The following is a 14,873-nucleotide window of genomic DNA, read 5'->3' as shown; positions in this document are numbered from 1 at the left end:
AACAGTGTACAGCACACCAAAGACAGAGATCCCACACAACACCTTTTTAAAAATTAATTGATTTTCTATGCAATTTCCAATTCAACACCAGGTCTCTTTTTTTTTTTTTTTCATTTTCAATTATCTCCATACACAGAAGATTGATTCAGTATATACTACGTAAAGATTTCATCAGTTTGCACCCACACAGAAACACAAAGTGTAAAAATACTGTTTTAGTACTAGTTATAGCATTAATTCACATTAGACAACACATTAAGGACAGATCCCACATGAGGAGTAAGTACACAGTGACTCCTGTTGTTGACTTAGCAATTTGACACTCTTGTTTATGGCGTCAGTAATCTCCCTAGGCTCTCTAGTCATGAGTTGCCAAGGCTATGGAAGCCTTTAGAGTTCACTGACTTTGATCTTATTCCGATAGGGTCATAGTCAAAGTGGAAGTTCTCTCCTCCCTTCAGAGAAAGGTACCTCCATCCAAGTGGTAGATTTTCATATAAATACATCTGCAGCCTTGAACATGGTGAGAATAAAGATTATTTTTATAGATACATTATATTGTTGGCTAGTAAATATTCATATATTAAAACTATAGGATTTATACAAGGAAAAGAGCCATAAGCTGGGAGTATATTCAGGCAGTTTTATAGAAAAGAGGGATTTTGCCTGAGTCCTCTAGAGAAATCTACTTTGCATAGACAAGAGTGTCTTCAGAAGAAAAACAACATGAAACAGTCTTGGAGTTAGGAATATGTGCAATGTCCTTGGAAAAAGGGAAACTTTGGTTTGAATGGCCAGTATATATTAAGGGATAATGGGTCCCTAACATCCCTACTTTCTTTATTTCCTACTTTTTTGTACTTGTTATATATGCTTCTTTCATTCTTTGCAAAGAATTTTTTATTTGTTTAGTTGAATAGCAGAGGGACACAGAGAGAGAGATCCCCTATCTGCTGGTTTACCCCCAGATGTCCACAGGAGTCAGGACTGGGCCAGACTGAATTGCCAGGATCTCCATCCCAAGTGGTAGCTTAACTCACTGCACCACAGCTTCTGTCCCGCTGCCTTCATATGTACAGCCTGGACTTGCTTAGTCTTTGTTCTGTTCTTTTGGCAAGCTTAAGTTTCCTTATCCTGGATGTATAATAGTCAGCTGTTCTCATAAGTATTTATATTATTTTAATCACATTTCTTTTTTTATTCTATCATTTACCCAATCTGAATCATTTCCTCCTGTGTCATATATAGTTCCATATGTGTTGATATAATGGATATTATTTTAATGTGTTAGTCCCAAGTGGGGATTGTACCATTCTCTGAAGCAGCAGTTTAGATATTTACAGAGAAATTGTTATTACAGTCATTTAGGGGAAAAGTTCTTGATAATTTAGTGGGCAGTGATGACAGACATTCTATGGAGTGGGACAATTCCAAACAGTGAAGAATGATATCATGTCTTCCATAGCTTTTTAACTGTCTCACTGAATATTATGGAGGTGAAAATAATATTCATAGTTAGTGGGACCTGGCACTTAACTACTACATAAAACAGAGTATTTTTGCATTATTTAAATATATACTACATATTACAGAAATGAAAATGGAGTATAAAAATTTTTTAGTTATTCAAATTATGATAAATAATTATAATATATATCTGCTCTCTAATTTTTCTGGTTTTCTTCTATGGCATGGCTTCTGAATTTCTTACATTTTTTACTCCAAACCTATTTATGAAAGCAAATGCAAGCAGCCAGTGTTTCCTACATAAGTCATGTTTGAGCATTTATATATTGAAGTACATTTTCTAAGTTTCTTTCTTTTCTTGTATTACAGACAGAGTGATACACTGATTTTTGAAAGTGTGTATGAAACTTCTTGTTAGTGTAATTGATATTTTCAATACATTTCATTGTAGATGAACATTTATAGAAGAGAAGAGTATACAGTATGTTTCACTATGGTATAGAGTGTCCTGCTCAGCGCAGGCCACCATAACAAAGACCTTAGCCGGAGTGGCCTGAGCAGTATGGTTCTGGAGGTCGGAAGTCCAAGATCAGGATGCCTTTGTGTTCTCAGATGGTGGAGAGAAAATTGGTCTTTTCTCATAAAAGCCCTGTCCGATTAGGATACTACTGTTATGGCATCATTTAATCTTCATTATTTCCATACTGCAACTATCAGCACGTTAGCTAGGGCTTCATTGGGAGAACTTGGGGGAGACAATGTCCTATGTAGTCAGTATGTCAGTGAGTGAATGGATGCATAGCTTACAACAACAGAGTGCTTCCAGAAAGAAGTATGGACTCCATTGTACTTGGACCATGACAAATACATCCTTCCTTCCTTTCTTTATTATTATTCTTTTCCCCCCAAGATTTGTTTATGTATTTGAAATACAGAAGCCAGAAATTGCATCCAGGTCTCCCAAGTGGGTGGAAGAGACCCAAGTACTTGGGTCATCTTCTGCTTCTTTTCCCAGGCACATTAGCAAGGAACTGGATTGGAAATGGAACAGCTGGGACTCGAAGCAGTGACCATATGGGCTTCTGGCATTGCAGGTGGCGGCTTAGCCTGTTGAGCCAAACAGCAGCCCCAGATCCTTTCTTTATTCAATTCAGCCATCAGTGTTGCTTGATAATCATTTTGATAATTTCTTTTCATGTTATAAACTTTCCTAAAAAGAAAGAAAAACATTTATTTATTTGAAAGTCAGAGTTACAGAGAGACAGAGAGGGAGGGAGAGACAGAGAGAGAGAGACCTTTCATCTGCTGCAACTGCCAGAGCTAAGTCAGGTGGAAGCCAGGAACTTCATTCAGGTCTCTGATGTGGGCAGAAGAGGACCAACCATTCGAGCCATTTTTCACTGCACTTCGCAGGTCGCCAGCAGGGAGCTGGATTGGAAGTGGGGCAGCCGGGAGACAAACCAGCACCCATATGTGATGCTGGCATTGGAGACAGCACCCTTATCCACTATGCCACAAAGCCAGCCCATGAACCGTCTACATTCTACTGCTTCTCATTTGCTTTTTCTTTTTTCTTCTTTTTTTAAAAGATTTTTTTATTTGAATATTAGAGTTACAGAGAGAGAGAGAGAGAGATCTTCCATCCACTGGTTCATTCCCCAGGTGTCAGCATCATCCAGGGCTGGGCCAGGCCTAAGCAAGGAGCCAGGAGCTTCTTCTTCATCTCCCATCTGGCTAGAAGGGGCCCAAGTACATGGAGCATGTTCCACTGCCTTTCCGACTGATAGCAGGGAGCTAGATCAAGTGGAGCCACTGGGACTTGAACCGGTGCCCATTTGTGATACTGGCATCACAGGCAGTATCGTTATCTACTATGCCGCAACACCAGCACCCCTCTTCTACATAAGGCTTCATAGTCTACTTTCCCAAGGAAAATGTTGGTAAACTATCAGGTGGAATTGTCCTCAGCTGCACTCATCTCTGTTCACATCAACCTCTGTAAACTTACCTGTGTTTATCTGTTAACCCTCTCACTAAGAAAACCTTCTTTGGCCTAATTATTTTATTGGCTCTACCTTGTTTTAGCAACAAACATAATAAAGTCATTTGTATTTGTCTAATAGATTCCAGTTTTAAAGCTTTTTATATTGCTTATACTACTGAATTTGATGCAGGAATTTTCATTCTCAGCTTAAATGTCTGAAACCAATACTGCAAAGCTCTCCAAATTAAAAACAAAGCGTCGATGTACCATTCCTCCTGCTTCTCTGTGTATCATCCCATCGCTCTTTTCACTGTTGAACATTAAAATGAAAATTTTAACTCTTCTTAACCCATTATTCCTAAGATATTTGAGGAAAATGAATTTTACAAGAACTTGCAGAACCAAAGAGTTCTGTATGTTTTTAGAGGAGACAGGAAACCATGTGAGTGCAACAGAGAAGCTTACCTGGCCTTAGGCAAGACTATAAAATCATGTAGCATATATGGTTGATTTGTGGTAACTTACTCTTAGCATCTCCACATACATAGCACTGTCTTATTACACTGGGTGCTAACTTACCCTGAGGACATCTGAACTGGGTTAGACTGGAAACAACTCCCTTACTCCAACCATTGCTGTAGGATTTAGTCTCACGATTAACTGAAAAATCTTAATGAACTTTGGTTGCTCAGAGAATTTTTCCATTTTAACCTTTTGGAGTTCCTAAGAGCTGGCTTTCATTTTTCCTGACCCTGAGAGCTCCTCATCATCAGGACTGGTATACTCTTTTTTCTGCCCTCACACTTGTCATTTCTTTCCTGAGCTCATTGTTTTCATTGTCCCCTCTCCAGCTTTATGAAAGTTCAATTGACACATAAAAATTGCTTATGTTTATGACTTAGTGTGATACTTTGATACATATATACATTGTGAAGTGATTAAGTTTAAGCTAATAAACATGTTCATTACCTATGCACTTACCATTTTATTTGTGGTAAGAAAATTCGGGATCTCATCTCTCAGCAAATTTCAAGTGTACAGTACATTGCTAATAACTGTAGTCACCATATTGTACAATAGATTCCCAGAAGTTACTCATCCTAACGAACTGTGGACTCTGACCATCCTCATCCCATGCCCTCATCCCCACTCCAGCCCTTGGCAGCCACCATTCTACCCTCTGCTTCTGTGCCATTTGAGATGCCACATAGAAGCGAAATCATGAAATACTATTCTGTGCCTGGCTCGCTTCCATTAGCATAATGTCCTTTAGGTTCACGCACATTGTTGCAGATGGCAGAAGTTCCTCTTTTTTTTTTTTTTAAAAAAGAAAAGGTTGAATAATATTCCACTGTGTCTGTGTGTTTGACATTTTCTTCATTCATATCTTCGTGAACTAAGGTTGACTTCATATGAGCACATCACTTTCTTAAAACCCTTTGCGAAACAAGTAAAAAACCAATACATAGTACCATTCTTTCTCTTTCCAGCTATTTCCTTAGAGATGTAAACTTGAAAGCTATGTGATCTGTTTTCCAAGCGAACCACACTTGTTAAATATTTTGCCCCTGTAAAAGAGGTATTCAAAAAGCCCATGGGTAATTGATGTTTAAAAAGGAGAATGTACATGTATTTAAAAATTTTTGCACCAAAATAAACTTATCTTTCAATCCCATTTTCCATGAACTTTTTGAAGTCCTTTTATGTTACATGGATCTCAAATTTTCCACCCCACCATATCTGTGCTTTTGTCCCTTCCTCTGAATGACAAGCCAGTGCATATTTAGATTTCTTTTGAGGCCAGTACATTAAGATACCTATCTTTAAATCGGCCAGGACAGTGCTGTTTATTATACAAGTAACCTTCCACACTTCAGAAGCTAGCTATAACAGAATTTTAATTCTTAATTACATAACAATTCAATTGAGGATACTTTTGATCTGCCTACTATTTTCTCTATGCAGTGGTCATCTTCTAGTGCCTTGCTGTCTTCTTCACACAGTGAAAGATGAAGGAGAACCTGGAGAAAGTCTGTTCTTAAAATCCTGAACTCAATTCTTGCTTGCATTCTGTTGCCAAGACCTAATTACATTCCCTCACTAGATGCGAAGATTGCTTCTTAGCCACAGGTGTACTCCACATGGGGCTATAATGAATTGTGGAGGACAGCTAGCCCTTTCCATTGTACCTAGAATGCTCTGTCCCACCCCCTCTACTTCTGTCTTTTCTTTTTAAAAAAGAATTATCACTGAAAATATTATGCTGAAATAAAAATATAGCAAAGCTAGAAATCATCTCTGCACTCATGGATAATTCATGGTAATGAGGGAGGGAGATATTAACAAGATAACAAAAATACATAGATATGAAACTGTGACAGATATTATGGAGGGCGTGTATATATTCTTTGACAATATGTACTAAGAGGTTTGGGTCTCATCAAGAAGAATGGAAAAGACATCTTAGGGACCCTGAGCTCTGAAGATGAGTAGGAATTTTATGGAAAAGGGAGGAAAGAGCATGTGTAAGGAAAAAAGCAAAAAAGTATTTAAAAGGTTTAATAGCTGAGTGACTAAAAGACCAGCATTGTTAAAAGTAAAGACATGCATGGATGCATGGTGTAGTTGAAGATGGAAAACCAAGTAGGGATAGAATCTTTTAGGTCATGTTGGGAATTTTGTTCATTATCCTCAGTACAGGAAGCAAATGCAGTTGTTTTAAATAGCAAGCAGACCTAGTTATATTTATACTTTGTAAACATCACTTTGTATTGCAGTCTGGAAAGTGGGTTGGCCTGGGAAAAGGGCTGATACTGGTAGTCAGTTTAGTAAGTTATTGGATAGTCAAGGTGAGAAACGCTGAGACCTGGCACTGGGATAGTGATGCTAATGGAAGGCAAAAGCAGTGGAGATATTAGATACTTAGAATTAGTGCTGGTAGAAAAGCAGACTTGACAAATGGAAAAGAAACCTGTTTTCTCAAATAAAAAGGCTCAGTATGTTGAACATTTATAAAGGTTCAGTGGCTAAGCAGCTAAAAGACTAGTGGTGCTGGAAGTAAAGGCATGAGTTGGTACATGGTATAATTCTACCTACTGCAATTTAAAAATTAATAAGATTCCCAATGATATCACTAGGCATTTTTTAAAATCTAAAAACAAGCCAAAAACAGCCAGGGAAACTTTGGAAGTGCTGAGCATTGAATGGAGCTTAGCTGTGTAATACAAGAATGATTCTTGAATTTTTTATTTTCACAGCTCAGTGACATTATTTATTGACTAGATGCAGTTCACAGAATTCTGAATTCTTCTGATAATTCCTATTTTCTTTAGACTTCAGAGAGTCTCTGGCAATGGTTTTTAAGCTCAGAAACAGACCAGAACTTAAAAACCAGTCATATGGCTCATGTACTAGGAAGGGGATTTAGCCGAGATTTTGTGTCTGGCAGATCAGATGCAGTTGGTTTTCTGAAGATATCTTATCTTTTCATTATTTGAATAAACTCGACTTGGTCATGTTGTGCTCATTTTAAAAATAATTTATTACCACCAATAATTGTAGATATTTATGAGCTATAACTTACATTTCAGTACATGTATATAATGTCTACTGATTATATCAGGGTAATCAATATTATGACTTCTTTTACATTACTTTGTGATTAGAATCCTGGAACTGCTTTCTTTTACTTGCTGATGAAGTATATAGTAGGTTGTTGTGAATTCTAGTCACTCTTACACTGTGAACACTAGGAACTTACTCCTTTGACCTAATTCTGATTGGGTTCCAGTTATGTGAACTCCCTCTATCCCACCAACCCCTTCCAACCTTTAGTAATTACTATTCAGTGTTCATATTGAGATTTAAAAAAAAAGATTTATTTGTTTATTGGAGCGATAACAGTTACAGACAGAGGCAGAGACAGGGAAAAAGGTCTTCCATCTGATGGTGCACTCACCAAATGGCCGCAATGGCTAGAGCTGAGCCTAACTGGAGCCAGGAGCTTCTTCCGGGTCTCCCACACAGGTGCTGGGGCCCAAGCATTTGGGCCATCTTCTACTGCTTTCCCAGGCCATAGCAGAGAACTGAATTAGAAGAGGAACAGCCAGGACTTGAACTGGAACCCGTATGGGATGCTGGTGAGCAGGCGGAGGCTTAGCCTATTATGCCACAGTGCCAGCCACAGATTCAGATTTTTTTTAAGCTCCACGAATGCCCTGGAACATGCGTTATTTTTCTTTCTGAATATAGATTTTTTTCATTTAACATCATGTCCTCGAGTTTCATCCATTTCGTTACAAATGACAGGATTTCCTTTTTATGGCTGAATAATATCCCATTACATATATATGTATATATATATATATATATATATATATATATATATATATATATAGTGTGTGTGTGTATGTGTGTGTGTATATATTTTTTCCTCATTGATTCTTCTGTTGATGAGCATCATGTTGATTCTACTGCTTAGCTATTGTGAATAATTTTGAAATAAACATTGTAGACCAGGTAGGTGTCTCTTTGATAGAGTGATCCCTTGTCTTTTGGGGGTATATACCCAATAGTGGGATTACTGGATTATGTGGCAGTTTTATTTCTAGTTTTTAAAGGAATCTCTTAACTGTTTTCCAGGTGACCATATAAATTTACATTCCCTCCAGCAGTACATGAGTTCCCCCTTTTCCACATCCTCATTAGCATTGATCACTTTCTGTCAATAGACATTCTAACAAGGGTCACTTGATAACTCACTGTGATTTTGATTTGCATTTCCTGATAGCTAATGATATTGGGCATTGTTTCATATATTTCTTGGCCATTTATATTTCTTCTTTTGAGAAATGTCTGTTCTGCTTCTTTGCCTATTTCTCCCCCCCACCTCAACCATGGAAAAGAATGTGGTTTGAAAAAGGGAAGGTTTTTTTTTTTAACTTTTATTTATTGAATATAAATTTATAAAGTACAGCTTATGGATTACAATTGCTTCCCCCCCCTCATAACTTCCCTCCCACCCACAACCCTCCCCTTTCCCACTCCTTCTCCCCTTCCATTCACATCAAGATTCATTTTTAATTCCCTTTATATACAGAAGATCAGTTTAGCATATATAAAGTAAAGATTTCAACAGTTTGCACCCACATAGAAACACAAAGTGAAAAATACTGTTTGAGTACTAGTTATAGCATTAAATCACAATATACAGCACATTAAGGACAGAGATCCTACATGAGGAGTAAGTGCACAGTGACTCCTGTTGTTGACTTAACAAATTGACATTCTTGTTTATGGCATCAGTAATCACCCTAGGCTCTTGTCATGAGTTGCCAAGGCTATGGAAGCCTTTTGAGTTCACCGACTCTGATCATATTTAGACAAGGTCGTAGTCAAAGTAGAAGTTCTCTCCTCTCTTCAGAGAAAGGTACCTCCTTCTTTGATGACCTGTTCTTTCCACTAGGATCTCACTCGTGGAGATCTTTCATTTAGGTCATTTTTTTTGACAGAGTGTCTTGGCTTTCCATGCCTGAAATACTCTTATGGACTTTTCAGCCAGATCCGAATGACTTAAGGGCTGATTCTGAGGCCAGAGTGTTGTTTAGGACATCTGCCATTCTATGAGTCTGCTGTGTATCCCACTTCCCATGTTGGATCGTTCTCTCCCTTTTTGATTCTATCAGTTAGTATTAGCAGACACTTGTCTTGTTTGTGTGATCCCTTTGACTCTTAGACCTATCATAATGATCAATTGTGAACCGAAATTGATCACTTGGACTAGTGAGATGGCATTGGTACATGCCACCTTGATGGGATTGAATTGGAATCCCCTGATATGTTTCTAACTCTACCGTTTGGGGCAAGTCCGATTGAGCATGTCCAAAATTCTACATCTCTTCCCTCTCTTATTCCCACTCTTATATTTAACAGGGATCATTTTTTCAGTTAAGTATCAACACTTAAGAATAACTGTGTATTAATTACAGAATTCAACCAATAGTATTAAATAGAACAAACAAAAAATACTAGGAGGGATAAAGTATTAAGTTGTTCATCAACAGTCAGGGCAAGGGCTGATCAAGTCACCGTTTCTTGGGTATAGAAGGAACATTCCTCAATACAATCAAAGCAATTTATGAAAAAACCATGGCCAGAATCCTATTGAATGGGGAAAGATTGGAAGTATTTCCACTGAGATCTGGTACCAGACAGGGATGCCACTCTCAAAACTGCTATTCAACATAGTTCTGGAAGTCTTAGCCAGAGCCATCAGGCAAGAAAAAGAAATTAAATGGATACAAATTGGGAAGGAAGAACTCAAACTATCCCTCTTTGCAGATGATATGATTCTTTATTTAGGGGATCCAAAGAACTCTACTAAGAGACTATTGAAACTCATAGAAGAGTTTTGAAAAGTAGCAGGATATAAAATTGATGCACAAAAATCAACAGCCCTTGTATACACAGGCAATGCCATGGCTAAGAAAGAACTGCTAAGATCAATCCCATTCTCAATAGCTACAAAAACAATCAAATACCTTGGAATAAACTTTAAAAAGGATGTTAAAGATCTCTATGCAACAGCAGCTGAACTCTGTAATTAACACACAATTATTTTTAGGTGTTTAAATTTTAACTGAAAAGTGATCCCTGTTAAATTTAAGAGTGGAAAAAGAGAGGGGGGAGATGTACAAGTTGGGACATGCTCAATCAGACTTGCCCCAAATGGTGTAGTTAGAAATGTGCCAGGGGATTCCAATACAATCCCATCAAGGTAGCATGTACCAATGCCATCTCACTAGTCCAAGTGATCAATTTCAGTTCACATTCGATGGCTCTGATAGGTCAAAGAGTCAAAGGGATCACACAAACAAGACAAGTGTCTACTAATACTAAGTGATAGAATCAAAAAGGGAGAGAAAGATCCAACATGGGAAGTGGGATACACAGCAGACTCATAGAATGGCAGATGTCCTAAACAACACTCTGGCCTCAGAATCAGCCCTTAAGTCATTCGGATCTGGCTAAAAAGCCCATGAGAGTATTTCAAGTATGGAAAGCCAAGACACTCTGGCAAAAAAAAAAAAAAGAAGAAGAAGAAGAAGACCTAAATGAAAGATCTCTGTGAGTGAGATCCCAGTGGAAAGAATGGGCCATCAAAGGAGGTACCTTTCTCTGAAGGGAGGAGAGAACTTCCACTTTGACTATGACCTTGTCTAAATAAGATCGAAGTCAGGAAACTCAAGAGGCTTCCATAGCCTTGGAAACTCATGTATAGAGCCTAGGGAGATTTCTGATGCCATAAACAAGAGTGTCAAATTGTTAAGTCAACAACAGGAGTCACTGTGTACTTACTCCTCATGTGGGATCTCTGTACTTAATGTGTTGTCCTTTGTGAATTAATGCTATAACTAGTACTCAAACAGTATTTTACACTTTATGTTCTGTGTGGGTGCAAACTGATGAAATCTTTACTTAGTATATACTAAATTGATCTTCTGTATATAAAGATAATTGAAAATGAATCTTGATGTGAATGGAATGGGAGAGGGAGTGGGAGATGGGAGGGGTGCGGGTGAGAGGGAAAATGCCATTGTAATCCATAAACTGTATTTTGGAAAATTATATTTACTAAATAAAAGGGTTTTTTTCTTTTTTTTTAATTTTTGACAGGCAGAGTGGACAGTGAGAGAGAGAGAGATAGAGAGAAAGGTCTTCCTTTGCCATTGGTTCACTCTCCAATGGCCGCCGCGGTAGGCGCGCTGCGGCCGGCGCACCGCGCCGGTCCGATGGCAGGAGCCAGGTGCTTCTCCTGGTCTCCCATGGGGTGCAGGGCCCAAGCACTTGGGCCATCCTCCACTGCACTCCCTGGCCACAGCAGAGAGCTGGCCTGGAAGAGGGGCAACCGGGATAGGATCGGTGCCCCGACCGGGACTAGAACCCGGTGTGCCAGCACCGCAAGGCGGAGGATTAGCCTATTGAGCCGCGGCGCCGGCCTAAATAAAAGTTTTTAAAAAAAGATTTGTATGAGTGTTGTGGCGTGGAGGGTTAAGCATCCCCTTATGATCCTCACAACCCATATTGGAGTGTTGGTTTGAGTCCTGGTTGCTTTGCTTGCAATCCAGTTTTCTGCTAATGCAGCTGGGAAGGCAGCAGATGATGGCCCAAGTGCTTTGAACCCCTACCACCGATTTGGAAGACCCATATGGAGTTCGTGGGTTCAGGCTTCTGCCAGATCCAGCCTTGGTTGATGTGGTCATTTGAGGGGATGAACCAGGGGACGGAAGATTCTCTCTCCTCCTCTCTGAGTTTCAGACAAATAAGCAAATAAATCTTAGAGAAAAACCTTTATGTTGAATTTGTAAAATTTATACCTGCATAATGAATAATCATGGCATATTTAATATTCAATGATGATAATGACTACTGCATCATGAAATTTACCTTTGAGTACAGCTGTGGCATATCTTTATTTTGTTACTTTATAAAAGTCATATGTGCATCTGTGTAATGTTACCATATATATCATACTACTGTGTATTATGCTATAGAAATATAAATATGTGTGCATGTATATGTATATATTTATATGTGATTTTTTAAAAACAGGTTATCAGAACACCCCATGGGAGAGACTTTGATGAGTCTTTAGACAGATGTGAAGAATATCTGAGCTCCAGGTCATGCAGCAAGCCCCAGCATTCAGCGAGGACCTTGTTAGTCCATTCAGCGCCCTCAACAGTGCCGAAGCATTCACCAAGCCCTGTGTTAAATCGAGCTTCTCTCAGGGAAAGGTAGTGTGTAGCCTCTATTTCTATACTAATCTTTTGCATAATTAGTATAATGGAAGACAGTAAGTAGGCATATGATGTGATTACTTGTAAAAGTATATTTGGATTTTAAGAGGCTTTCTTGAATTTTTTTGGAATATATTATGTGTTACATAGTGTTAGATATGCTTCTGTAGCCCAGTTTTCTATAAGTGAGTTTTTTAAGGAGACCTGGATCACTTTAACTGTAATTAATGTGTTTCTTACAATTGGAAAGTAGTATATTTGATATGTTTGTAGAAGAGTCACAGGGATGTACTATTATAGACCTAGCTTAAGTACACAAATAGATCATGTTTTTCCATTTAATTATATTGGTGACAAATAGTATCTAGTTTTCTCAAATTAATATCCTGCCAACTCCACAAGGGAATATTAATCATGTTGCACTTCTAGCTCTCTCTCTAGAAGTACTTTGGCAACTGTAGTCGGCTACTTCCTTATAATTTGGATTTTAAAGAATCCCTCTTCATTTGTTAAAAATTAAAAAAAATTGGAAATTCCTTGCCTCTATCACAAATCTTTCCATAGAAAAACATGTTTTTGTCATAGTATTTTTTAAAAACTCAGTTATTTAAAAATGTTTATAGAAATTTGAAAACCTAAGATATAGACTGATAGCAACCTGAAAACCAGTTAGAAGATATCAAAATCCTAAGTAGCATATATTAGATGAAATTAACAAAGGTTTAATTAACTATAAAGAGTAGATCAAAAGTTCACCTCAAAACTGGTGATTGGAGTAAGAGTATATTTGTTTGCATGTTCTGTTAAAACATCCCTCTTAGGGCTAGCGCTATGGCACAGTAGGTAAATCCTCCACCTGTGGCTCCGGCATCTCTTATGGGCCCAGCTGCTCCTCTTCCAATCCAGCTCTCGGCTGTGCCCTTTCTGGCCCAACTTGTTGGGCCACTGCACCTATGTGGGAGACCTGGAAGAAGCTCCTGGATCCTGGCTTTGGATCAACCCAGCTCCGACCGTTACAACCATTTATAGTGAACCAGCGGATGGGAGACCTCTCTTTCTGTCTCTCCCTCTCTCTGTAACTCTACCTCTGAAATAAATAAATGAAAAATTTTTTAAAAAATCCCTCTTCTCAATAGATTTTTCTGTTTCATCACTAGCTTTATTAGCATTCAAAGTGAATATATAGGGGTATGTTGGGGACTCCAGTCCTGAGATATAGAATTTTGATTACCATTGTTTCTAGTCCAGGAGAATCATGTCTAAGGAGGTCATTGAGTCATTGGCATAAGCACATGCAACGGACACATACATATGCTGTAAAAATTCAAGAGATGAAATGAGATGGGTGTTTTTGGTGCAATGGGTTAAGCCACCACTTGGAACGCCTGTGTCCATGTCAGAGTGCTTGGTTCTAGTCCCACATTCTGCTTCCAGTCCAGTTTCTAATGTTCATCCTGGAGACAGTAGATGATAGGTCAGTTACCAGGATACCTACTACCTACATGGGAGATCTGGATGGAGTTCCAGGCTCCTGGCTTTGACTTGGCCCTGCCCTGGCAGTTGTGGGAATTTGGAGAGTGAACCAGCAGTTGGAAGATATCCTCTCTCTCTCTTTCTCTCTCACTCACTCTCTCTTGCTCACTTTGCCTTTCAGATAAAAATAAACAACTGAACATTTAAAAAATAAAAGTTCATGGTAATTCTTGAAAAGAGGTTTTATTTGCTAATGTCTGGTAACATACATTTCAACATCAGTGGATTTTCCTTGATTTATCCATCTGCTCCGATGTTCAGTCTACAGTTGGTGCTGTGTGTTCTCTCTCTCTCTCTCTCTTTTTTTAAGATTTATTTATTTATTTGAAAGGCAGAGTTAAAAGTTACAGAGAGGCAGAGAGAGAGAAAGAGGTCTTCCATTCACTGGTTCACCCCCAAATGACCACAATGGCCAGAGCTGGGCCAGTGTGAAGCCAGGAACTACTTCTGGGTCTCCCATGCGGGTGCAGGGGCCCAAGGACTTGGGCCATCTTCTATTGCTTTCCCAGGCCATAGCAAAGAGCTGGATCAAAACTGAAGCAGCTGGGACTCGAACCGTTGCCCATATGGGATGCTGCACCGCAGACAGCGGCTTTACCTGCTAGGCCACAGCACCAGCCCTCTGTGTTCCTCTTACTTTTGGAATTAAACTCTGATTTTATTGACTAGATCATTTGCCACATTTGTAGGTTTTCAAGAAGTTTTTTAACCTATACCTCTTTGTGGTCCTAAAACTAAATAATTGTTTTATTTTTCTACCTTTTCAGTTGTTTTGGAGAACTTTCAGACTGTAAATCTTCCATTGTAGTTTACTATCAGTTTCAGTCCTGTGTTGCTTATCCATACAAACACCTGGCTCTTGCTTTTTGTTTATTTATTTCTAAAAAAAATTATTGATTTTATTTATTTGAAAAAGTTACAGAGAGAGAGAGAGAGAGAGAGAGAGAGAGAGAGGTCTTCCATCTGCTGATTCACTCCCCAACTGGCTGCAAAGCCAATCCAAAGCCAGGAGCCAGGAGCTTCTTCCGGTCTCCCACATGGGTGCAAGGAACCAAGAACTTGGGCCATGTTCGCTGCTTTCCCAGGCACAT

At 38.8% G+C, this 14,873-nt stretch overlaps 1 protein-coding gene across 3 annotated transcripts in view; it reads left to right on the top strand.

Annotated features, from left to right (window-relative positions):
• SPATA6 (spermatogenesis associated 6) overlaps positions 1-14,873 on the top strand; it is a 127,231-nt gene that overhangs the window by 70,223 nt on the left and 42,135 nt on the right. For all 3 annotated transcript variants that reach the window (XM_062191292.1, XM_062191291.1, XM_062191293.1), the window contains one exon: positions 12,062-12,246. In XM_062191292.1, coding sequence (XP_062047276.1) covers positions 12,062-12,246 — 185 coding nt within the window. The remainder of the gene's footprint in view (positions 1-12,061; positions 12,247-14,873) is intronic.

Source organism: Lepus europaeus, chromosome 5 (assembly GCF_033115175.1).
Source record: "Lepus europaeus isolate LE1 chromosome 5, mLepTim1.pri, whole genome shotgun sequence".
NCBI lineage: Eukaryota > Metazoa > Chordata > Mammalia > Lagomorpha > Leporidae > Lepus > Lepus europaeus.
Note: the sequence above shows the minus strand (reverse complement) of the source record. Positions and strands in the feature narration are given on the sequence as shown.